Source organism: Myiozetetes cayanensis, unplaced genomic scaffold (assembly GCF_022539395.1).
Source record: "Myiozetetes cayanensis isolate MyiCay16 unplaced genomic scaffold, myiCay2020 scf17, whole genome shotgun sequence".
NCBI classification, from domain to species: Eukaryota; Metazoa; Chordata; class Aves; order Passeriformes; family Tyrannidae; genus Myiozetetes; species Myiozetetes cayanensis.
The window spans coordinates 385,231-409,614 of NW_026087378.1; the positions used below are offsets into that span (position 1 = coordinate 385,231).

At 47.7% G+C, this 24,384-nt stretch overlaps 1 protein-coding gene across 1 annotated transcript in view; it reads left to right on the forward strand.

Annotated features, from left to right (window-relative positions):
• The first annotated feature begins 549 nt into the window (after nt 1-549).
• The window catches only part of PFDN1 (prefoldin subunit 1), a 32,643-nt gene continuing 8,808 nt past the window's right edge, over nt 550-24,384 (forward strand). Inside the window, exons 1-3 of the mRNA XM_050312095.1 lie at nt 550-613; nt 1,358-1,524; nt 17,205-17,289. Of these exons, the coding sequence (XP_050168052.1) occupies nt 581-613; nt 1,358-1,524; nt 17,205-17,289 (285 nt within the window). The 5' untranslated portion in view covers nt 550-580. The remainder of the gene's footprint in view (nt 614-1,357; nt 1,525-17,204; nt 17,290-24,384) is intronic.

A 24,384-nucleotide genomic window follows, 5' to 3' on the forward strand; every position in this document is an offset into this window, starting at 1 on the left:
TCTGGTGTGCCCAACGTAAGAAGGACATGGAGCTGTTGGAGCAAGTCCAGAGGAGGCCACTCTGGGCATTGATAAGGGCATTGGGGCACCTTCCCAATGAAGACAGGCTGAGAAATCTGGGGCTGTTCCGCCTGGAGAAGGGAAGGCTGAGTGGAGACCTCGCAGCACCTTCCAGGATCTGAAGGGGTCTATGGGGAAGTCGTGACGGGACTCTTTATCAGCAACTGTCCTGACGGGACAAGAAGTAACGGGCACAGACCGAAAAAGGGGAGATTTAGGTTAAATACACAGAATAAATTGTTTATCGTGAGGGTGGTGAGGCCCTGCCACAGGTTGACCAGGGAAGCGGCGGCTACCCCACCCCTGTAAGCGTCCAAGGCTTGGAGGGGGCTTGGAGCAACCTGGCCTGGTGGAAGGTGTCCCTGCCCACGGCGGGGCGACGGGACTAGGTGGTGTTTAAGGTCTTTAAGGTCTTTTCCACGGCAGGGACGGATTTGTACCCCCCGGGACGGCCCCGGCCGGTCCCTCAGGAGCCGCCGGCCCCGCCCCTCGCCCCGCGCATGCGCCCTGCGGGGACAAGATGGCGGCGCCCGTGGACCTGGAGCTGAAGAAGGTGCGAGACCCCCGCCCGTGTGTGTGTCCCTCTCGTGCCCCCCACCGCCTGTTCCCCCGCCTGTGTGCGCTCCCACCCGTGTCCTCCGCCCGCGTGTATCCCCCCTGTCCGTGTATCCCCGCCCGCGTGTGCTCCCACCCGTGTGTGCGCGTCCCTCGTGTCCCCCCACCACTTGTGCCTCCCCCCCGGGTTCCTCCCACCCCCTGTGTGTCCCCTCACCCCGTGTGTGTCCCCACCGTGTGTCCACTCCCCGCGCGTGTGTGTCCCCCGTGTTCCCTGTGTCACCCCCCGACCCGTGTGTCGTCCCCCATCCTTGTCCCCCCCCACCCGTGTCACCCTGTCCGTGTGTCCCTCTCTGTCCCCCTAGCCGTGTGTGTGTCCCACCTGTGTGTATGTGTCCCACCATATCTCCCGAGCCCTGTGCCCCCACCCGTGTTCTCCTCCCTGTGTGTGTCCCCACCCGTGTCCCTTCACTGTGTGTTCCCCTACCCATATGTGTGTCTCGTGTGTCCCCTCACCCACGTGTGTGTCCCACTGTGTCCCCCCACCCATCACGTGCCCTCCTCCTTGTGTGTTCCCTCACCCATGTGTGTCCCCCACTGTATCTCCCCACCCGTGCGTGTCTCCCCTGTCCTCGCTCCTTCGTGTCCTTCCCAACGTGTCCCCTCGGCTGATCCCCTCCTTCTGGACATCCAAGTTGTGCCCGCCTGGACACCCCTCACTCCACCTCTGTCCCCTGGCCAGGCCTTCACGGAGCTGCAGGCCAAGGTGATGGACACGCAGCAGAAGGTGAAATTGGCCGACCTGCAGATCGAGCAGCTCAGCAAGACCAAGAAGCACGCCCACCTCACCGACACCGAGGTGATGATGCTGGTGGACGAGACCCGCATGTACGAGGGCGTGGGAAGGATGTGAGTACCCGCTGGAGAGGGGCTGACCCCGGCTCTGTGTGTGGGCAGAGGGGATCCCAAATTCGGGAAGGACAGTGGAGCGGGTCCAGAGAAGGGCAGTGGAGCTGGGGAAGGGTCTGGAGCACCAGGAGTGGCTGAGGGAGCTGGGGGAGCTCAGCCTGGAGAAAAGGAGGCTCAGGGGGACATTCTCTCTTTCTACAAGAGAATGGAGCCATTCTCTGGGGTCTGCTCCCAGGAAACAAGGGACAGGACAAGAGGATGTAGTCTTAAGCTGCACCAGGGGAGGTTTGGTTTGGACATCAGGAAGAATTTCTTCACAGAAGGGGTGATTAGACATTGGAATGGGCTGCCCAGGGCAGTGGGGAAGTCACCATCCCTGGAGGTGCTTGAGGACGTGGCACTCAGTGCTCTGGTCTGGGTGACAAGGTGGTGTTCAGTCATAGGTTGGACTTGATGATCTCAAAGGTGTTTTCCAACCTAACTCTGTGATTCTGACAGGTCACAGGACACAGCCCCCCAGCCTGTGTCTGTACGAGGCCTCCAGGCTGCTTCCCTGGGCAGGATCTCTCCCCTTCCCAAGGAGCACACACCTTTCTCTCAGTGCCTTCATTTGTTTCCTTTTTCTCTTTGTCTTCCATTTTCAGTTCCAGCAATCTGCCTGGGAGTGCAGTGAGGCTTACTGGGCATTCCCTCTTGGGGTTAGTACTGGCTGCTCCTGGAGAAGGGCTGTTATGGATGATATTGCCTTTGTGTGGTTTTGCTTGCTGGCTCAGCACCCAGCCCTGATGCTCCACTCAGGCACCTCTGGGAAGTTTGTAGTTTTAACTAGCAGAGCAGCACTCTGATGCCAAACAGCATTCATGAGAAGGCTCTCACAGATCTGTCCAGAGTCAGGAATTTCCTGTGTGCACCCCCTGTGCACGGTTCGTGTTCTACAGAAATGCCCTTTGCAGAGCCGTGCCGAGGAATGGATCTAATGCCATTGCTTGGATATTTTCAAACCTTTGGAAGTGAGCATGAGGCTTGTGTGGGTACTCTCAGTGCACTAAAGATGTGCTTCATTTGTTAGGTGGCTGTCAAAAGAAACACCTTAAACCAGACTCGAGGTGTTTTGATTAATTTTCCCAACACACTTTGGTGGGACTTCGGCAGCCTCTGATAGAAGACCGTACCAAGTGGTTTCAGATCTGAACCACGTGCTTGCCTGGCAAATATCCCGCTGGATTTCTGTGTTTCTGATTTGAGAAACAGGATTTTTCCACTGCTGTGATTCTTGTGTCTCCTCTCCTGTGCGTTGGGTAACAGTGATGACTGCTCATCTCGGGATGTGGTTTGCGAAACGGCGGATCTGCTCTGACTGCTGCCAGAAGGGGTGATTGTATCGACCTCTCCCCCACCCTGCCTACCCCACCTTCTCCATGTCAAAGGGCATGATCACAGGGCCGAGCAGTGAGCCAGGTCAGGCTGCAAGTGCTCTGATCCGTCAGCCCACGCAATCTCCAGACCGAGTTTGGGGCGGTGGCAGGACAGGAAAGCCAGGAATGGTGTGTGCTTTGCTGAGGCTTTTCAGGTGAAGTTGTACCCAGGCTAATGGAGCTGTTCCCAGTGACAGTCCCCTTCTTGCTTCCCACTAAATAAACTTTCCCAAGTAGGTGCATTAAGTGCTGGGTTTGGTGGGGATGCTGGTGACTGGCACCTAAAAAGGAGACACATTCTGGTCCCTTGTGAGAGGCGACTGATTGACCCGGGCAGGCTGTGGATGTGGTAAACACTCGTGTTTGGAGTAGTCATGAGATGTCTCAAGAGGGCTTTTTTCTGTTTGGGTTTGTCAAAGAGCAGACAGGTGAAGAGCAGAAGATAATTCTGGAGTCAACATGTTTTTCTCAGGCTTTTTTAAGATCCAAAAGTACAGAATACTTCTATGTGGAGAAGTCCCTCCAGATACCTTAGAAGTGTGAGTGTATTGGTGTTTTGTTGCAAAGTAATCCTGCCTGTGAATCAGCTGTGGGGAGCAGGGGTGTTTGGGTGATGCCTACAGTGTATTTTTCTGCTTCTGCTTTCTCCTTAGAGTTAAGAGACACATTCTTTGTGTCCTAAGCCATTCACCCTTCTTCTGTGTGCAGGAGCTGTAGGAACCACAGTCTTCTGGGAGTCCTGTTTTCCTTTCCATGACCAGCCAGGTGCCCTGGCAGCTCTGGCTCGTCAGGGATGGCAGAGGCGCCGGCAGGAAAATATTTGCATTATGATAGTATTTAAAAACTGAACTCTTCATGGGCTTTGCTGTACTAGTGGCTGTGCAAATATAGATTGAGAGACTGCTCTTCTTCTGAACACCTCTGAGTCACTCTGTTTTAACTATTTTTTTTTTGTCCTGCCTAAGCTTGACAGGGTATTTCTGTGAGCTCTGCCTGTCCTGGCTGTGGGGCTGAAGCTGCCTTGCCCATTGGTGTGATCTGTGCACCAAGGACATGAGGCACTTCCTGGAGCCCATTCCAACCTCTAGCAGAGCATTTATTGCTGAAATCTGGACTTTTAGCAAAGCAGGCTAAAGCAGCCCTTGAGCAGCACTTAAAATCCAAGGGCAGTCTGGCATCTTTTGTTCCACTGGTGACCAAAGGAGGTGGTCACTGTGGTTCTCCTGAACATAGAAGCCGTGTTCTGTGAAGTGGAATAGCAGATGTTTTAATTTGTTGTCTTCATTGGCTTGCGTGGACGTGGAGTTTGGCCACCAAAGGGATATTTGTGATGTCTTAATTTGATTTGCATAGTCCAGCATGCAGATGTTGGAGCTCTGAAGAGTTCCAGTTACCCAGGAAGGGTGGAAGTTTATGTCAGCATTGACTCTGATTATCAGAGCTCTTCTGCTTGAATAGCTCAATTCTTTGAAAGAAGTTTTGTGTTTCTATTCCTGTGCTCCATTTTTTTTTTTTAATTTCCTTTTTTTATTTCTCCAACCCATTTAAGTTGCTACTTAGAACGTGGCTTCTGATAGGGTGTCTCTGTTTTTTGTCCAGCTGGGGTGTTTTGGGCCCTGTGCAGAGGGCCGTGGTGTACAGTTCTGTAGGACAAGATACTCGAGGTTTTCATGGAATTGGAAGGCTCAGGGAACAGTGGTGACGTGCTGCATCCTGGGAGGAAGTTGGGTACTTCCTTCCACGTTACTTGGAAAACAGTTGTGTGGTTTTTGTTCTCTGAACCCCAGCCTTGAGCCTTCTCCCTTCCCAACAGGCTTTCCCTGCACTGCTGGTGATCGTGAAAATCCATTTGTTGTTCCTCAACTTGGTCTTCCTCTTTTTGTTTTTGGTAAATATCGCAGTTTGTGTAACAAACCAAAGCCTTGCTGGCCTCCACATGTGGGGCTCAACTGAGTCTTGCCGAAGCTATTTCTGGTTTGACACGAGAAATGTCAGTGCCACGTAGTACGAGCTGATGGATTGCTGTGCACTGTACATGTCCGTGAGGCTGGGATATCATCTGAGGGGTGGCATCTTGCCAAATACATTTCACTGCTCTTACTTCATACCCTTTTGAAAGGCCTGTTACGTAGCCTGAGACAGCTACCACTGTGCTGGACTTCTGCTTAGGCTGCTTGGGAGCTGATATCATCGTGTTGCTTTGAGAACTATGCTGGAAGTTTAAGCTTCAGAATTCTGTCTGAATATTTCGGACCTTTCCCTTTGCATTCTTCTACCCCATAACCTGGGCGAGATCCTTATTTACAGTGGAAAAATGTCTGGCACTTGTGTGCAGGGCACAGTGAGGAGAGCGCTGCAGTTTGTCATGCCATGCCAAAATAGACACTCAGTTTTGGTTTGATATTGCTTTATCATCAGTTTACTTGGGCAGCAAATGGGAGAACACTTGCAAAGAGAAAACGTAAGAAAGTAAAAATCAAGCAAATGCTGTAGCAAAGCTTTATGTTCAAGGTTTTCTGCAAGTATAGTGTGTTATCCCAGCTGTTATCCCTATGAAGTGACTTCGTACCATTACACTATTTTACAGGACAGCTGTAATAATATGCTTTTGACTTTTTTTTTAAAAGTGGTACAGATTTTTGGAGGCTGAACCCTACACAAGTGAAACCTGAGAGAGGATTAAATGTCTTTGATCATTCCTGGCACTTAAATGCATTGTTGCTTTTACTGTGATTCCTGGTTTTGTTCGAAAATGAGACATCATCAGTCACTGGAAGCCCTTTCCTGGACCCCTAAGGACAGGAGTCAGTGCTGCACATCCCTCCATGCAGCTGCATTTTCACTGTGTGTGTGTGTCTGTGTCTGTGTGTGTGAGTGTGAGGTGTGTGTTTGATTGTACCAGTGCAGATCCCTGCAGAACATGCTCAGCTGTCCTGTGATTCCCGTGTCAAAAAACTCCTAAAGAGCTGAAGGACGTGCAAGGCTTAATCTTCCTGGTTCAGTTACTAACTATAGGCTGGCCTGTGAAATCCGAGTGGCTTCTCCATGGCCCCTCTCCGTGGGTAAGGCTCGGTGGGGCGCTGGGGCCCGCCTGCTGAGGAGCTGACAGGTGCTGCAGGCACAGCCAGCACGGCTTCAGGAGGCAAAGTCCTGCTCCTCAAACCTGATTTCCTTCCATGATGGGGTAACCCAACCTAGCTGATCTAGGAGAGCCAGTAGATGTGATCTTTTCGGGTTTCAGTAAAGCCTTTGATGCTTTCTCTCGCAGGATCCTTCTGGACAGAATGTCCAGCCCACAACTGGATAAACACATCATGTGGTGGGTGAGCAACGGGCTCCTGGGTCAGGCACAAAGGGTGACAGTGACATCAGGCTGGTGACCTGTCACTAGTGGGGTTCCACAGGGCTCCATTGTAGGCCCTGTGCTCTTCAATGTCGTCATTAATGACTTGGATGCGAAGTGAGTTTGCCCACACTAAACTGGGAGGAGCTGTCAAGTCCCTGAAGGGCAGAGAGGCCCTGCAGAGAGACCTTGATAAATCAGAGATGGATTCACCAGCCATATGAAGTTCAACAAGGGGAAGTGCTGGATTCTGCCCCTGGGGTGGGGCAACACCAGATGTACGGACGGACTGGGAATGAGAGGGTGGAAAGCAGCGCTGGGAAAGGGCCCTGGGGGTCCTGGTCAATGGCCAGTGGGACAGTCAGCAGTGCCCTGGCAGCCAGGAGGGCCAACCCTGTCCTGGGACACATCAGGGAGGGGATTGTCCCACTCTGCTCTCTGTGGCTTCACCTTGGATTCTGGGGGCAGTTTTGGGCACCATAACATCAAAAAGACATTAAGTTATTGGATGGTGTCCAAAGGAGGGACACGGGGATGCTGAAGGGTTTGGAGGGGAAGCCTTATGAGGAATGGCTGAGGACACTTGGTTTGTTCAGTCTGGAGAAGAGGGGACTGAAGTCAGACCTCATTGTGGTCTTCAACATCCTCATGAGGGGCAGTGGAGAGGCAGGTATTGATCTCTTCACCCTTGTGACTGGTGACAGGACCTGAGGGAACAGCTGGAGCTGTGTCAGGGGAGGTCTGGGTTGGATTTCAGCAAAAGGTTCTTCCCTCAGAGGGTGGTTGGCACTGAACAGGCTCCCCAGGGCAGTGGGTACAGCCCCAAGGCTGACAGAGCTCAAGAAGTGTTTGAATTCAGTGGTGATGAGTTCCAGGGACCAGCATGTTGCTGTCAGCCTCTGGTCAATATGTGGTTTATAGACTTGAAGCTCCTCCACGTAGCTATTGAAAAAGGGAAGATTTATTTTCCACAGTAAGTTCCGTGTGTGTAGAAGTTACTCAGGCACTGAGTTGTGAAGAAAACAAAATTTTGTATCCAGCTGTTTGACCACTGTTTCTGCTGTACCTTGAACGAGGCCAGGGGTGCTGAGAGCTGAGAAGTCAAAGGTTAAATGGGCATAAGCCAAAAAGTTTTCCATTACCCAGCTGATTGTCATCCCCTGTGAGAGGAGCGTAGCTGATCCGTGGGCTCCTTGCTTTCTGCTGACAGCATTGGGATACTGGGAGTCTGGATTCATGGATTTGGTTCCAGCTCAGAAAGGGAGCTTGTTCCTGTGGGCACAGGCTCCTTTTCCAACTTGACATCTGATTTCTCAAACACATTCCCTCCACTGCCCTTCCCCCGCGTAGTTCTTGATCTTATTCCCGCTGCCCTGGGCTGTTCGTTCGTTATCTCCTGGATATCTTGGTCCAGTTACAGCTCTCCTGCCCTGCTGCTCCACAGAATTTCTCCATGCAATACCAAAACGTCAGAGGAGAAAAGATTTCCATGGCTCAGTGTGCAAGATGTCTATCTGCCCTGTTCTAGGAAACAGCTGCATTTCTTTAAAAAATCAGCTTCAGACAAGAGAACTTGGACGCGCCTGATAAGTCCGTGTTTGTCAAATGCATACGCAACAGAAACAAGGGTCTTAAAATAAAAATAATAGCCAATAGCTAATTTAAAATAAAAATAGGTCTTTTACTTATCCCTTCTTGAAATAAGCCTGTTGGTTGTAGTCCCCCACCTACTGTGTGGGTGTTCTGATAGAAGATTAGCGATACAGCTTTTCCTCGATCCTTGCCTGGGGACATTTAACTCTTTAGGAACATTTTTCTCTTGGGACTAGGACTGTGACATCCAAACAAGTCTGCTCCATTATTTTCTTTATCCCTAACTTTTTCCCCACCTGACAACAGACAACACAGAGGAAGAGATCCCTGAGTAAACTTAGAGGAGGTGAAATCTAACTGGAGTAAAGAAGGGTCAGGAGGGAGATATACTCCTGCTGCAAACTGCCCTTGTTGCTAGAAGGGGCAGTTTGATCTGCTGTGATCCAGAGGCAATGTGCTGCTATGGAAATGCCAGGGCCTTCACGAAGCCCTGAACTTGCAGGTCAGGCTGTTGTGGCGAGGGAGGGCTGTAAAAAGGCACCTTGGTTTTGTCCCAGCCTCCAGAAAGGGGGAATCTGGGCTCCCTTGCAAATATAACCCATCTGTTGGTTCAGTGGCTCAGAGTTCTGTTTGAATACATGTTAGACAAGTATTAAATGTTTTTTGAGGAGCTTAAAACTGCTCCTGCTTTTGTGACTTGCTGTGCCAAATGACTTTGCAAAACCATTATGGAGCATGACTGACTGATTTCTGAAGTTCTCCAAGCTCTTAAAATGCCACTCTGGTATTCTGAAACAGCAAGAAACTTCCATTTATTTTAATATTTAGTGAATTTAAAGTACTGTATTTTGAGTCTTTTTCCCCACTTCCTCAAGGAAATACTGGAATAAAGGGTGAGAGAGAGTCCCTGGGGAAATACTGAATGCTAGAGCGTTTCTTTCAGGATTTAGGGCTGTTTCTCTGGTTTAGCACAGAGGATGTGGCTTTCCTGCAGTAGAGGAGAATGGTCAAATCATTGCACCAAAGAACCAGTGGGAGGGATCCCCATTTATTCCCTAACTTTGAGGATGCCCTTCCAGGTGTGGAGTCAATGGATATCCAGTCAGCAGGGAGGGTGTGACAAGGTACTCAGGGCCCACACTGTTGGATCTCTGAGCTGGTGTGTGTATGTCAGAATAATATATAAGTTATATAAAATATGTCAGAATAATGTATAAATTTTATGTGGAACAGCTTTAAAACAAATTAGAAGTTTAGTTCTGAGCATCCTGACCTTGCTGCCTGAAAGAAGGAAGGGTTCATTCATGACCCCTGCATTAAAACACTGAATGAAACACAAGGAAACCCCATCCTGTGGGATGAGATCTCCATTTAACACCAGTTTAACACAGAGATGCAAGAACCAAAGTGCTGCATCAAATCTTGAATGAAATGCAAGACGACTTCTGTCTCGAATTCTTACTTTGTTTTCTCCAGAACTATTTGCTGAATTAACAGAATGTTTCAGCCAGTTTAGGAGAAAAATAAATAACTCGGGCTTTCTGAGAAGAAATGATTTTCCAAAATAACAGCCAGCCTTTTTTTGGTCCCCAAATGCTGATTCTAAGAAGTTTGTTCTTGCTGATTAGGACACAGCAGTGTGATTGTTTTGGTGCTGGCTAATTTAGCTCCAGAATCCAGAAATATCTGTCTATTAGTGTTGTGCTTGAATTCTTTTGGCTCGGTTATCTTTGCCTCCACTGCTGTGATGTTTGCTGTAGTGCTTTGATGCTTTGTTGTAGCAGGATTTGGGATGTGCAGAAGCCAAGGCTGTGCTATTTATCCACAAGCTGGGTCTTCCTCCTCACTTTGCATTTCAAAGGTTTCCTTCTGGGCAAGGCAGAAAGCTTTTTTTTTGCCTTTTTTTTTTTTTAATTCTTTTATTGCAACCATGGATGGATTTGCTTTTCAAAAGAGGTTGTATCCTGATTTTGCTAGTTTTTCTGTACAGGTTCTTGGAGAAGGGTTGCTGGTGAGAAGGGCATAAGTTTGCCTGTCAGAGTGTAGCAGTATCTCTATGTCACTTCATTTGCTACTGCAAAGTTCACCTTTGTGATCACAGAAGATTTACCAGTAGTAAAAAAAACCAACCTGAAATAGAAATTTCTTTAGAATTAGTTGACCAGGGTACTCACACCAACATTTGCTTGTTTATGTTTTCCTTGATGCATGTTTATGAAATATTGGAAGTTTTATTTTTGTTTTTTTAAACATTCTTCCATAAGAATTTGTGGAGAATTCTTAAAAATAGAGCAGACTTTAGAAATGGCTCTTGACTTCCTATTATTGGAAAAATTGTTTCTGTTTTCTGCTGCTTGCAACTTTCAAATATGGCACAACCCAGACTGGGTTGTGAAGAAATCTATTTGAGGTGCATGTGCTGCTTGGTGTGTTGTTGTCCTCTGAGTTCCCTTGGCTTAAAGAAGCTACAGCTCATCATTTCTACAGACTAACAAATTATATTAAAGCAAAATTGGAAGATAAAAACACTAAAACAGGAATGGAGTGAGGAGAAACCACTCATAGGGATTTGAATCCCACGAACTGCTGTCGTGCTTGCTGTTTTCCCACTGGTTTGAAACTCAGATGTTGTGAATTCCTGTATGATAGAAGGGAGGCATTTGCTTGCCTTTTTTTTTTTTTTTTTTTTTGAATTCCATTTATGTCAACTGAGCCTCCTAAAAGAATTCATGATGTTCATTAAAAGCAGGCCACAGTACTATTTTATTATTTTGGGCTGTTCTATATTTAATGCACACTTAGAGGTATATTCCTGCTTTCTTTTTTTAAAGAACCAAGCATGAACAATGGTATAAATCTACCATCTAGTTAAGTGTCTGGCAATGCAGAAACTGCTGTTTGCAAGCTGTGTTACTATCTTGGCTTGGGGTAATGTAATATGCTGTAGCTATTGACAGATCCCCCCCCCCAAAAAAAAAGTGACAGCTCAATGTAAACACGGCCCGAAGCGCAGCCCAAACCCCTCGGCAGGGCTGGGCGCGTCGGGACGGTCCGTGCAGGGGTTTGAGGAAGCAAACAGGGTGGCACTCTTTGTTCAATTCCTTTAGCTCCTTAAAGCAAATAGGTTTATGGCTTACAGACGTTCATCTGAGTAAAAGTTACCCTGCTTGGGGCCTACATAAGCTGGGGTTTGGCCGGTGTCCAGCGGGGCTAATCCCCGTCTCCGCGTGCTCCGGTGTGTCCGGCTGGGCTTGCACAGGTCCCGCTGCCCAAACAGCTCCTGCTGCTCATCCACCTCTCTCCCAGGGCGGCAGTAAAAGGACACGTGAGCTGTGAGCTGCTGCTCCTTGGAATGTGTTCATATATAATCCTCCCGATATAAGCGGCGGGATTTGTTTTGCTGCAAGGTATGTGGGAATAGTTGGGGTCAGATGTATCGAGGGCGACCCAGTGAGACGACTGACCACCAAAATAGATGCAAACATAGGAAAAGCTTCAACTCATCTGTTCCAACTCCATCTGTTCAGAACCAGCTCTAGTTAAGGCATATGATCTGTTGATGGTAAAGTCAAAATCAGCCTGAAAAAATGTGAAACCCTTAGATATGAAGGGTGGCAGCACAAACTATAATTAGTGATGATTTTTCTTTTTCTTTACTTTTTTTTTTTTTTTAAATATTGCTTCCTTGTCTTGTTTGGAACTGGGTAATTCATCTGAGGTGACTGAAACTGGATTTTGCTGGGGTAAAAGCAGGGCCTGTTACGGGCTGCGTAGAGAATCGTTTACAGAAGCATCAGTAGACCCTGGGAGAGTGGAAGGGGACTGCTGGGTTCCGGGAACTGTGCACGACTGGCTTTGGTTCAATCAAGCTAGATTGCTTGGGATCAGCTCCTTGGAAGCCTTTCTTCCATTGGCTTTGAACAGTACTTAAAATGCAGTAATCCCCTACTGAGTCTGCTCAAGGCTTGAGCAGCAGTGCAAGTTCAGAATTAAAAAGCATCTCTAAATAGATAAGGACATGACTGAGCTTAGCCCAACTTTTCTCACGGAACAGTCTGGTGGAAGCGCTTGGTTTCAAGGAGCAGCATTTTCCACGTAAATAACTGCTGTGTTACACCACAACATGTTAGGTTGTTTAGAAACACAACAAGCATGTTAAAATAATGTTATGGCTTTGGAGAAAGTTGTTTGTTTTCAGTATCTTAGGTTTTTGTAGAGAGTTTCCCAGACACAATGAGAACTGTAGAGCTGACGACACAGTGACTCTTTATGTGAGCTGGAAGCCAGGTGAATGGACTTTTGGGTCTGTTGTTCATCATTATTCTGGCAAAATAGCACTGGACACTCCTGCCCGTAAAATTGTCTCTCTGGAATTAGGCAGAGGGCTGTGTATCCATCTTGACATGGGGAAAGCTTAGGCCTCCTCTGGTACCATGTGCTGATTCTTGCAGGGATCTGTGTGGAGCCAAGTGGGAAGGGTTGCTTTGCAGAGTGGCTGGAGAGAGTCCCATGGTCTGTTTTGGGATTCCTTCCCTCCTGGTTTTAATACTTGCCAGTGCCTCTTGCACTGGCAAGCCAGGCAGGAGAGACACTGGAACCATGTTCCCTAAACCAGCAAGGGAGAGGAGAGGCTGCTCATGACTCCCACTGGAAGCTCCAGGCATAAAGGCTGAAGTTTGTTGCAGTTGCAAGTCAGAAAGTAGGGATTCTTCATGGAAAACGTGAACTATGAGCATCACTGGGACTCCACCTTTAATAACTTTAATGACTTGTATGTCATAATGAAGAGTGGCGTGTGCTGAACAAACATCTCCATAACCTCATTCATTAAGAGGCAAAACTTTGAGTATCTAATATTATGTCTCAAAGTCAAGTAAACAGTACATTTTGGTGCAAACAGGCTGAGTTATGGAATTACTTACACTGGGGTAACATCACTTTGTGGGTGTGAATGTGTGACACAAAGGAGCAGGTGGATGATGAAGTGGGGCAGCACTGCTGACCTGAGGAGAGCCCGAAGGCCATTTGGGCCAGAGCATCAGGGAGTGCAGTATAAACACTGATCAAACTAAAATTATTAAAGAAAATTACAGTTGGGAAGGGGTAAGAGGTCCCTTCAGAAGGAAACAAAGGAAGAGCCTCAGAGAGCGTATATAAACCACTTTCTCTGCCTTGGGGAAACAAAATTCCTGATGCGGAGCTCGCAGAGGGAGGAAAATAGAAACAAGTGGGAATATTTAGAGCGAGGTTTCTCTTTCAGTTCCCTCGTGCTCTATTTTTGTTCCTGGTAATGCACTTGAGAACCAGCAGTCACTGGGAGACTGGAGCACGTAGGTACAGCCAAGTGGCAACCTCTTGGCTCTGCTCCATGGAGCTGTTCTTGTTGGCAGCCCAGGTCTGGCTGCACACTGCTGTCCTTGGGGACCCCGCTCCTCTGCAGTTTCCTTTTCTAATTTTCTTTGTTTTGTTTTCACCGTTATCTGTGGACGTTGGAAATATTATCAGTTCTCTGGAATGGTGCAAATCCTGCTCTGTTTTTACTGGCCATTCCCTTTGAAATGGGTGGCCAGCTGAATCCTGGAATATGCTGAGTTGGTAGCTATCCATCAGGATCACTGAGTCCAATTCCCGGCCCTGCACAGGACCCAAGAATCACACTGTGTGCCTGAGAGCATTGTCCAAACACTTCCTGAGCTCAGACAGGTTTTGGTGCTGTGATGGGGTGAACTTGTCCATCCTGACCCAGATATTTCTGGTGTTAATTTAACAACACTAAAAAAGTTCCCGTGTGAAGAGGTGAGCATTACTAAGCTTTGTAATTACTGAACATGGTGCTGAACATGTTTTTGAATCACTGTTTGACAGTGTAGGTGTCATGTTTGACAGGTTAGTGTGTGCTGTGACACTTCACTGAGGGAAGGCAGATACGGGTGAACTCACTCGTCTGGGAGAAGATTTGGTTTCGATTCTGAGGACTGGCAGTACTTAAACTCCATCTCAGTTCAACATAAGAACTCAGGGAGCCTTCCATGGACTCCAGCAGAGCTGTGGAGTCCTCAGAACTTCCCATGGTTCTTCCATGAGCTTGAAAAATTTGTAAATAAAATAACTACACGTAACTGAAACCAGGCAGCAGAATGACACTGGCCTATTTCTCTGGGTGACTGAGGAGAAAAGAAATAGTCATCGAGTTGGTGTATTACTTAGGGTAATTGGAAAAGTGGAATTTAGATTAAATTTAAACTCTGGTTTATTACAAGTGCCCTGCAGCACTTCTTACTTAATGAGCAGAACAAGCTTCTGCTTTTTCCAGGTGCTGCCATAAACCACATTATTTCCTTAGGTGAAAACTTCGGCCAAGGTCTCTATCGTGTGTTCATTCCAAACTAGATGCTAAAAAACTGATGAGTTTTTTGAGTCATTCTTATGCTGGAAAGTGAAGCCAGATTTAAATAGTTAACTATGGATTTTGGATTTGTAGCTTCAGCTTTCAAAGAACTGGCCTTTGGCAGCTTCCAGGGCAGCCCCTGTGTGCTTTAGGCTGTGGGCTCTGTGGTCTCGTGGCACGGAATTCAAAGGGGTGGCTTGAAGACAGTGCTGCTGAAGACCTGCAGGATGCTGCTGCCAAGGCATCTGCTCTGCTTCTGAGCAAGAGTGGGAATGGACACAGGTTCCAGCCCTGTGTTTTATAGCAGACAGGATGGGGGTGGTTGTACTTGTGCCCAGCTGCCCGCACGAGTCCCGTCAGTGCTAACTTCAGCCATCCCATTTTAATTTGCTGTCACACGTCTGCCAGAGCCTTGCAGGAGGCTGGGAGGGAGGATATTTTCCCCAATGACTGCTGTTGACATTTGCAGAATAGAAGTGAAGTCAGCCGGTTGTTTGTGGGAGGTTTTGGTGCCCGTGGCTGTTCCCAGCCAGCCGGGATCGCCCAGCGCCGGGACCTTCCCAGCTGCAGCACGGGGAAAATTGCTCAAGCTGTGTTGGTGGGGAATGTTGTTTTTTAGGCCAGGGACGTCAGGGAAACCAAAATGATCAATCTTGCTGTACAGTTTGGGGAAGCAAATGAGAAGGGATTCCATTCTTCTCTGCTGCCCCCAAGAAAAAGGAAATAATTCAGGAAATGTTCACATACACAGGCAGGCTTGGGGAAGCGGTGACGTGGGAAGGGACTGATGGCTTTGTGTACAGAGGGCATCTTGCAGCTCTGGTTTTCACCAATGGCAGCTACTGCAGAAACAAGGCAAAACTTGAGTATTAACCAGGCAGAGTTTGAGCGTTCACCCCAAAATCCACAGGGGGGTGTGTGAGAAGGCTGATGATTTTTATTCTGGTGTTGTAGGCTCAAGGTAAGAGCGTCAGAATGAGGTGGTTGCTGATGATCCTGAAAAACAGCTCTTCTCTGGCTAGACCCAGGCTCTGCATCTAATGGCAATGTAAATAACTCATCTTTCCTAGAAGGGTGGTTTTGGACTTGATTTCCACAAGACTGGGCAAAACTTGTGTTTATTTCAGCAGCCTGGTGTGTGCTAGGACCCCAAACCATTCCCACTGTGTGTACCTAGTGGGAAAAGGGGGATTGAGGGGACAAAGAGAGTCTGAGTGAGCTGTGTTGGTAAGAACAGGAATAAATAGAGAATAAAGATGATGCCAGCAATAAACACGAGCTGAGACTGGGAAGAAACAAGGAGAGATTTGAGAAAATTGCGACATAAAAGATACAGCGGAAGTTCCAGTGGAAAAGAGGAGGTGAAGCGGAACAGGGAGAGAAGAGGGAGGAGGAGGATGTGATCGCTACATGCAGTTAATAGCAGCCCCAAAGAGAGTTTTAATTGGAAACCTGTTATAATTAACCATGGATTTGCTCCCATGCGTTTCAGGAATGTGTGTGGCAGGTAGTTTTCCTTTTGGCTGTTGTGTTGCTGATGCAGAGTCCGTTGGGGTTCCAGCCAAGTGGCAGATCCGTGTTTGTGTTTACCAGGCCCTGAGCAAACATGTTAATAATGTAATTTGTGGTGGGAGATGACACTGCAAACTGATTTCGGATTTTTCTGTAGCAGACGGGGAATGTGCTCTGATTCTGCCCTGTCTAAAGCTGCTCTTTTTAACTGTTCAAGCACGAGCTCCTGTCACCTGGCAGGAAGACACTGACCCTACTTGGTGCTGGAGGAGACCTTGACCTCATTGGTATGACCCGTGGAGGCTCCTTCTAAATCCCCTGGGGGACTTTCTAAGTAGGGAAGGGGTTGAATCTGCAGCTTGTACATTCTTTATGTCTGGAAGGATGAAAAGCAACCATGGAGGGTTCCTCAAATTCGTTTGAACTTAGCTGTCCTTTACCTCTTTGTGGGATGACAGTACCACATGCTGGAGAGCTGCTTTGAGTGCTGGTGCTCCTTCAGAGGCTCCTCTGAGCGAGGCAGGCAGCTTTCTGCTTGCTGGTGAGCAGGATTGCAGGGACTGAGATGTTGTGGATGCATCTTTCAAATCCCTTTGGCAACTGAAAACAGAACAAGTGGAAACCGGTGGCTGCAATTCCAGTTAAAGACAGTCACTCCTCATCCCACAGGAAAACCCTTGGGCAGGTGAAAGCATGGAAATTTGGAGGTCCAAATTGGACCTTGGACACTTCCAGGGATGGGGCAGCCACAGCTTCTCTGGGCAGCCTGTGCCAGGGCCTCTCCACCCTGACAATAAAACCTGTCTTCCCTATGTCCAACCTAACCCTGGCCTGGTGTGTTTAAAACTGTTGCTCCTTGTCCTGTAATGATAGGCCCCGATCAAAAGTCTTTCTCTGTCTTTCATTTAAGCCCTTTTTATATGTTGAAGAGCTTCAGTAAGGTCTCCCCAGAGCCTGTTCTTCTCCAGGTTGTACAACCCCACCTCCCTCAGCCTTTCCCTGTGGAAAGCTCTGGTTTTATTGTGCAGGTTTATTCACCTTGGGAGCACTACAGAGGTAATAAATGGCTTTTACCTGTTGGAAGAGTCTTCCTTGACTACATGCAAACAATTGGTTTAAATCCCTTTGAAGAGATGATGCTGACAGACTCCCCTTGCTATCTGTGTGCCAGAGCTGCTTCCAGATTATTCAAGGACACTCAATGACAAGGGAAGATATGTGTGCATCCATGTTCATCCTCCAAGAGCATGGATGAGGTTGGTGAGCCTTTGGGACCAACCTCTGTGAGCTGGCAGAGGAATTTCTCCTGCCTCAGTCCCAAGCACAGGGATGAGGATGAACACTTAGGAGAGGTGGCTGTAGTTTAACTTGGGTGCACACAGCTGTAAAAAGCATCCAACATCATCTCTCTCTTCTCTTTCACTTGTAGGTTTATTCTCCAGCCTAAAGGAGTGATTCATAATCAGCTCTTAGAAAAACAGAGGATAGCTGAAGAGAAAATTAAGGAATTAGAGGTAAGTTTCGGCAGGTAATAATGCTGAAAGTGGAACACTGAAGGTCAGTAAGATGCTGTTTGCTGCATCTCATTTTTAGCTGTTAACTTTCATTCTCAAGGGTTGTAACAAAGTGAAACACAGCCTGTTACAAGTAACCTACAAGTAACTCACAGCACTTGGTTCCTTTCCTAGATCTCCACACCTTTAGGGATTGATTGTTCACCCTGTGTCCTGATGTGAAAACTGGGGGTGAGGGATTCAAATGAGATTAGTAGGAGCAGGGTTTAAAACAAGCAAAAGGAAGTTGGTGTGGTCATTTGCTGCAGATAAGTGATGTGAAACTTTGCCAGTGCCGTGGGTATTAAAAGGTTACGCTGGCCCAGGACAATTACACAAATTCATGGTAGAGAAATCCATTGAGAATTACCAAATATGTAGAAATGGCATCCTGCTCAGGAAGTCCCTGAGCTAAAAATGTCTGGAGGCTGGGAAAGTATGAGGAGGAAGTACTGTATAGGCCTGTCTTGTCCTTACGCTCTGCGTCTGCTTGATGAGTGGATCTGTGAGGAGATGGGAGATGGGACTTTGTTTTGACAGTGTGGTCAGAGCACTTCTGTGTTCTTGTGTTTATCTGGTTGGAGTATTCAAGGCAGAGAAGGATATCTAGGAAATAAAAAGTGGCGTCTGCGCAAGTTCCAGTGTTCAAACAAGCTATCTAGTGAATCTTGACTATCTTCTCGTGGCTGCATGTTCTTCTGAGAAGATGTTCAAAATGTACTTTTCCAAGGCTGTTAGTGTGGTTTTTTTTTTCTTAATGCTTCTAAAGTATCATTAATACAAACCCCTGTTCATTGGTCTTTGGGGAATGACAGAGAAGGCAAAGGCTGAGTTATGTTAAGCTGCTTATCCCTTTAGTGTTTTGGAGAAAGTGAGTGTGGAGACCAGCTAAGCAGGGACAAGCAGGAATAGGAAGTCGGTGCTTAAGCCCGCTCAGACCTGTGCAGTTCTATCTCTGTTATCCCCTATTTACACTGAAGTGGAAGTTGAGTTTGTATTTTTTTTAATTCCTTCTGAAAACTCAGCCTGCCTGGGGAGCTGTGGAGTAAGCCCATCTCCATGGGTTGTATTGCCTGGAGTGTTTTCTGTGCCAGACATTTAAGGAGGTTTGTGTTTCTGCTTATGAGACCTCAGGGCAAACAAGTGCTCCATGGACAGGTTGTGTATTTAAGGTGGTGTGGAGGCAAGGCACGGTTATTTTTACAGTTATGTGATAAAAGCAGTTGTGTCCTGGCTCCTGTGGAGCCATCCCTGATGCCAGTGGCTCTGTGCAAAGACAGCCCTGGGACTGGGCTTGGAGGACTTCCTGGCAGCACTTCTGGGTTTGGAGGCAGGTGGAGTGTGGCTGGGCAGCCTGTGTTTACAAACTGCCCCTCGAGTCCCTGCCAGCTCCGGGGGCTGTGGTCAGCTTTTTGGCTACTGTGCCCTTCAGCTGTGCATCTGGCTTTCTTCCTGTTCCTGGTGGGGAATGATCTTACCTCCTGAACTTTCTGATCGCTGAGTTGGGCAGATTGGATGGAATTCCCCCCAGATTTCAACCTTTGCCATTCTCACACAAAGCCTCAGACCCGGCTGCGTTGCAAATGTTGTTTTTCTGCTTTGTAGCTCCCTGTTGCTGAGTCTCTGGTTGTTCCCAGCAGGAGTGACTGTCTCAAGAGGTGGTTGGAGTGCAAAGGTTGTTGCCACGTGGGTTGGTTTTTCTTTTTAATCACAGATAGTAGGGCTCAGTTTGCCAAAACCTTTGACGGTTTGTTTGGAGTGAACATTCAAGTCCGTCTTTTAACTAATCTGCTTCCAGCTGGCTCTGGCAGTTTTGTGAAAAGGGATTCCCCGTGGAAGAGGACAAGCACTTAGACAACTGACATTTCGGGGGAAATACCTGAATCCAACTCAGAGAGTACTTATCACAGGAGCAGGGGATTTTACTTGTCCTGAAAACAAGTTGTGACCGAAGCAGGAAAGAATGTGAAACTTTGTGACCTTGTGCTTCCACCGCATCGTTGTAAAATAAATATCAAACCAAGAAAGGTTAAAGCTTCCCTCCATCCATTATTAAAGCTGGAAGGGTTTTAAAGCGTAGGTTTATATTTTACATTGTTAACTACCTTGTTACTTACTCACATTTCTCATTTTGCATAGCTGAATCAGGCTGGTCACAGTAATCCCCCCAGGGCCAGGACGGTGTGGCTGGTCTGGTTACTCATGTAGCCTGAGCTTGAGGCAGTTGTGCCTTGCTGTGATGACACTATTGCCAAGGGATTGGGAAATACATATTTTTTGATACATGCCTGAATCTGAGAAATGCTCTCCCTGCCACCTCGGTGCCGTTTGCAGAGGAGCACGGCACAGAGGGTCACTGCTGAGCTCCTCTGGAAATCCATCCGGCTGCATGGCAAGGAGAGCTCCTGAGTGCTGCCTGTTCCTGGAAATGTGGCTCTAACTTGCTTCCAAGGTGTGACCTGGGTTTCCTGACATTCACAGCTGTCAGTGAACTTTGAAAACTCTGAAGGCTTTTCTGCCTGGATTGAAAGCTCCTTTTCTGCCTCTGGCAGTTTCCCTCTCTCCCATCTCATGCATTTCCCTGCTGTTGAAGTGGTGCATTGCCTTCTTGAAGGCAGCATCACAAAACTGATGGGACACTGCTGGTCTGGGCCTCCTCGCTGCTCACTGTGTGGCAAAGCAGCAAGGACAGCCAGACCTGTCCTTGCACAGGGCTGGGAAAACAAGTGTTGGCTGGAATACATGTTGGTTGTACTTGGTGAGAGGAGCTGTGTTCTAGAGGCACCAAAGGGTCTGGATGTGGACAAGGGGACAGTGCAGAGCTGTCAGTTATTCTGCAGAAAACCCAAGGTAACTTCACCCTTCTTCTGAAAGCTGTGTAGGAAGTGAATATATAAGTATATATAGAATCATGGAATGGTTTGAGTTGGAAGAGACCTTAAAGCTCATCTCATTCCATCCCCTGCCATGGACAGGGACACCTTCCACTATTCCAGGTTGCTCCAAGCCCCGTCCAACCTGACACTTCCAGGGATGGGGCAGCCACAGCTTCCCTGGACAACCTGTGCCAGGCCTCCCCACCCTCACAGTAAAAGAATTTCTTCTGTATATGTAACCTATATTTCCCTCTCTCAATTTGTACCCATTACTTCTTGTCCTATCACTGCAATTCCCGTTGAAGAGTCCAGTCCCTCTCCAGCTTCCCTGTAGGCTCCCTTCAGATCCTGGCAGGTGCTGTGAGGTACCCACACAACCTTCTCTTCTCCCCAGCTTTCTCAGCCTGTCAACTTCATATGTACCCATGCAGCATTGTGAACTTCACAGCTTGTCCATAATCCTTTGGAATCCAAATAAACTGCCCAGGCTTGCTGGCCCAACACCTGTGCCTGCTGACAGGCTGTGCCAGCAGGGCTTACCCAAACCTCCAGAGATTTGGTGCCAGAGGCTCCCTCACACATGGGCATGGGACACGTCCTGCTTAGCAGGAGCCATTGGATTTTTCCAGTCCTGATACTATCAAATTCTTGTTGTGTGTCACGGTACAAGGGGTATGTGTTAAATCTATTTTGAAAGCATTCTAAAGGGATGAGCACAGACTCTTTTTAGCTCAGCAATGTTTGTGCAGTATTAGGAGAAAAACCAAGTAATGTTTTTCTTCCCTTGTTTTTAAGGAAACATGATATGTGAGGGGTGGAACAATGCTTTGTTTCAGGAAATGTTATCCGTTTCCATTGTAGGGCTAGATGGATTCTGTTTTTAAATGTGGCATTTTAAAGAGAACGAACTCTATGATGTTATAAAGACATGGAAAATTGATTCTTCATTAGGGGTGGAGAAAGTGATTATCACTGTGTGCTTTCTCTGATAATATCTGATAGTCCCCTTCTCTCCTGCTATATTCAGCTTGTTTAGTTGTCAGGCGTTGTCAGACTAAATTGCTAAAAATAACAAATAAGGGGGAGGCTCTGCTGGGCAGCTCTGTCTGCTGTGTGCCACTGAATTTAGCTCCTTCGGGAAAAGGGCAAAAGCAACCTGCAGCTTTCTGGTAGAATTGGATTTTGGTTTTAAACTCTGACCACAACATAGCTGTGTGCTTGTTTCCCAGGCAGTTCCTTCACATGTCTGTGGGAGGCCGAAAGTTTACTGCTGCAGAGTTTGGCTGGTTGGTTTCTTCTCTGGCTGCCTGGAGCAGAAAATACGATCGAAAAAGCTTGAGGGGTTGATTTCTAATTCAGAAATTCTTCCCATGAACCACCATGTCTAGTTTGCCTGTCCCACACAGAAAATGTCTTTGCTCTCACTCCTGGTGGGGGAAGGAACACTGTGCTCTCAAGCACTGCTGTGCTCCACGTTGAAAGCCTCAGGTGGTGTTTGAGGAGCTGGTGAAGTTACAAAGTGAGTGACTGCAAAGCCTTGTGGTGAGCACAGACTTCTTCCCTGGTGCTGCCTGAGCTCAAACTTGCTCGTGCTGCGGCTTCCAGTTCTCTAATCTTCTTTCTCTGGGAGCTTTAAAATGGTTTTACTGCAGCCCCGGGGCACAGTGGTGATGCCCCCGCCCTCGAGGAGTCTGGTGGTTGCCTCAGCAGTGTTTTCTTAGCCTGTGGGAACAAAGATTTCGGCAGGCGAGGTGTGGCTGGGGAGAAGCGCTGGAGCCTGGGGCAGGTATGGCTGGGATGGACCTGCTGGGCTCGCACTGCTCCGGGGGCAGCTCTCCCTCGTTTCTCACTAAAAACCCTCAACACGGAGGCCAATTCTGTGGGTGGCTTTAAACGAGGTGAAAACAAGTCCCTTGAGATCTGTGGTGCTCCTTGCAGACCGCGAAGTGCCCGTCAGAAGGTAGCAGTTGTTGGGACGTTCCTGAGTCAGAGCAGTTTCTTCCAGGGATTTACAGCGCAGAGGTTCTCACCCCGTGGTTGGCTCGGGGTAGGCCAGTGCCCAGGAATGTGTGGTGGGCTTTTTGACTAAACAGGGGGAAAATAAGGAATGCTTCTGTTTGCTCTGGAGAGGAGAAGCCTCAAGAGTAACCGTCTGTGCATTGGCCTGGAGCAGATTTGACTCTGGATGAAGGTGCTGTTCTCCCATCCATGGTATATGTGCACGTACCACCGACGAGATTTTAAACACACCTTGTCACAGAAGTTGCCCCTTGTTTCATAGGCAAGGTCAGTCCCTCTGCTTGCTGTAGAGGGAAGCAGCACCTCTAATGTGGGGACAAGTGGAGTACAGAAGTGAATTTACCATACATTTGGGCTTGTATGGACTTTTTAGGAGGAAGCTGTGGGAGCTCCACGGCTGATGGTTGTTGGTGTGATAATGAGCTGCAGACCCTTGCCAGGCCATCAGTGGGGACCAGGCCAGGCAATATCCTGCATCTTGCATGGCTCTGGGTGTGTGAGGCAGCTGTGGCTGTCTGGGCAGGTCCCTCTGGACACAGACATTTGGACCTGATGACGTTCCTGGGAAATGTGTTTCATCTGGGACTCTGTTGGCTGGTGTCCTCCGAGCCTAAGTCTGTGCCCTCACTGAGGGCTTGCTCCTGCATCTCAGGCTGCAAAGCTGGAGGCTTAACTTGCTTTCTGAGGACATGGGTGGTCCAGCTGCCTGCCTGAGCTTGCTGTCAGCTGTGGAGCATCCACAGGCACTCCTGTGGGAGAGCAGAGCCTGCATGGGCAGAGCTGTTACCAGTGGTCTGCCCACCACAAGAGCCTTGTTTTGAAGAAGGGAGTAGCCAAAGCTCCTTTTTTTTAATTTCCTGTAGGTCTGGCTGTACTACAGGGAGGAGAATCTGTGCTCTCATTCCTGATTTTTGAAATGAAAAATACTCTGAGCAAGGAGAAAAAAATAGGCTTTAGAATGATAAAACTGTGAGGAGGTTGAGAGTGTAATGGTAACATGAAGAACAGGCCTTCACAGCTGGGAGGAATCTCTGACTTCACTCCTTAATGCTCAGAGCCTTGTGGTCAGTCTGACTGTTATTTGTCAAAAGTGAGGGTGGCAAAGGGGTTGTATTCTGAACTTCATGGGTGTTTGGGGCTGTTTCTCTGTTGTCTGATTGAGTCACCTCTCATCCCAGACAGGTGGAAGTCAGTTGTGTGCAGCGAGCACCTTGCAGCTCTTAAAGGCAACAAGTGCTCCTCAGTCCTTGCAGGGAAGGAGGTGGATTTGTTTAAATACCGGCTCTTACTCCTCTGTTAGATTTGTTTGATAAAGATCAAATAACAGTATGTTCTGCTTTGAAAATTGTGTAAGAAGCTCGTCATGTGTTAAATAGTGCACAAATCACTGGTTACAAAACACGAGGTTGGAATCTCAAGAGGTGCAGGGAAAAGAAACCCTCACATTTCAGAAGGGATTCCCAGCTCTCAGGAAGGGTCATCCATGGCCTTAGACCTGGGATGGCTTATGAAAACTTTGATATCTCACCACATTTTTGTGAAGAATGGTTGTGGGGTGATGCTGATGTGAGTGGAATGACGTGTATCTATATCATCACATGTGTGGGTATGCATTGGCGAGGCTGGATCTCCTCTCTGCACCAATCGTTCACCGCAACAAGTTTTCAAACTCGCAGATTTTTGCAGGCGGTTGCTTAATTAGTAATTCTTTGTTAGTCTTCTCTACACTGCAGACTGCAAAGTAAGCACACAAACCAGCTGAGAGGGCAAAGGCTTCATGAAGGGAGAACTGGAATTTGATGACTCTTTGCTTTTGCTGTTCCTACTTTTATTTTTAGGTGGATAATTGTAGATTTTAAAAGCAGGAGAGTAATTAAATGGGGGTTGTTTGCTTCCTTTCTTTTAGGGGCTAGTTCTAGACATGCTTTCAAAATAAAGGTATCGCAGAGCTTGTTTTAGGGTTTTTTTTGGGGAGGAGTTGCTCTTCATTTATAAAAACCCCAAACAACTTGCTTTTCAAGCAACTGTTGCCAGTACACTCACATTCCTTTGTAATTCAGAGGAAAGTGAAATACATTATGATTAATTAAAAAAAACACTTCTGCTGCTGTCTTTAAATGGTTTTGCCCATCCAGGAGCCTACATTTAGTCATCTGGGTCT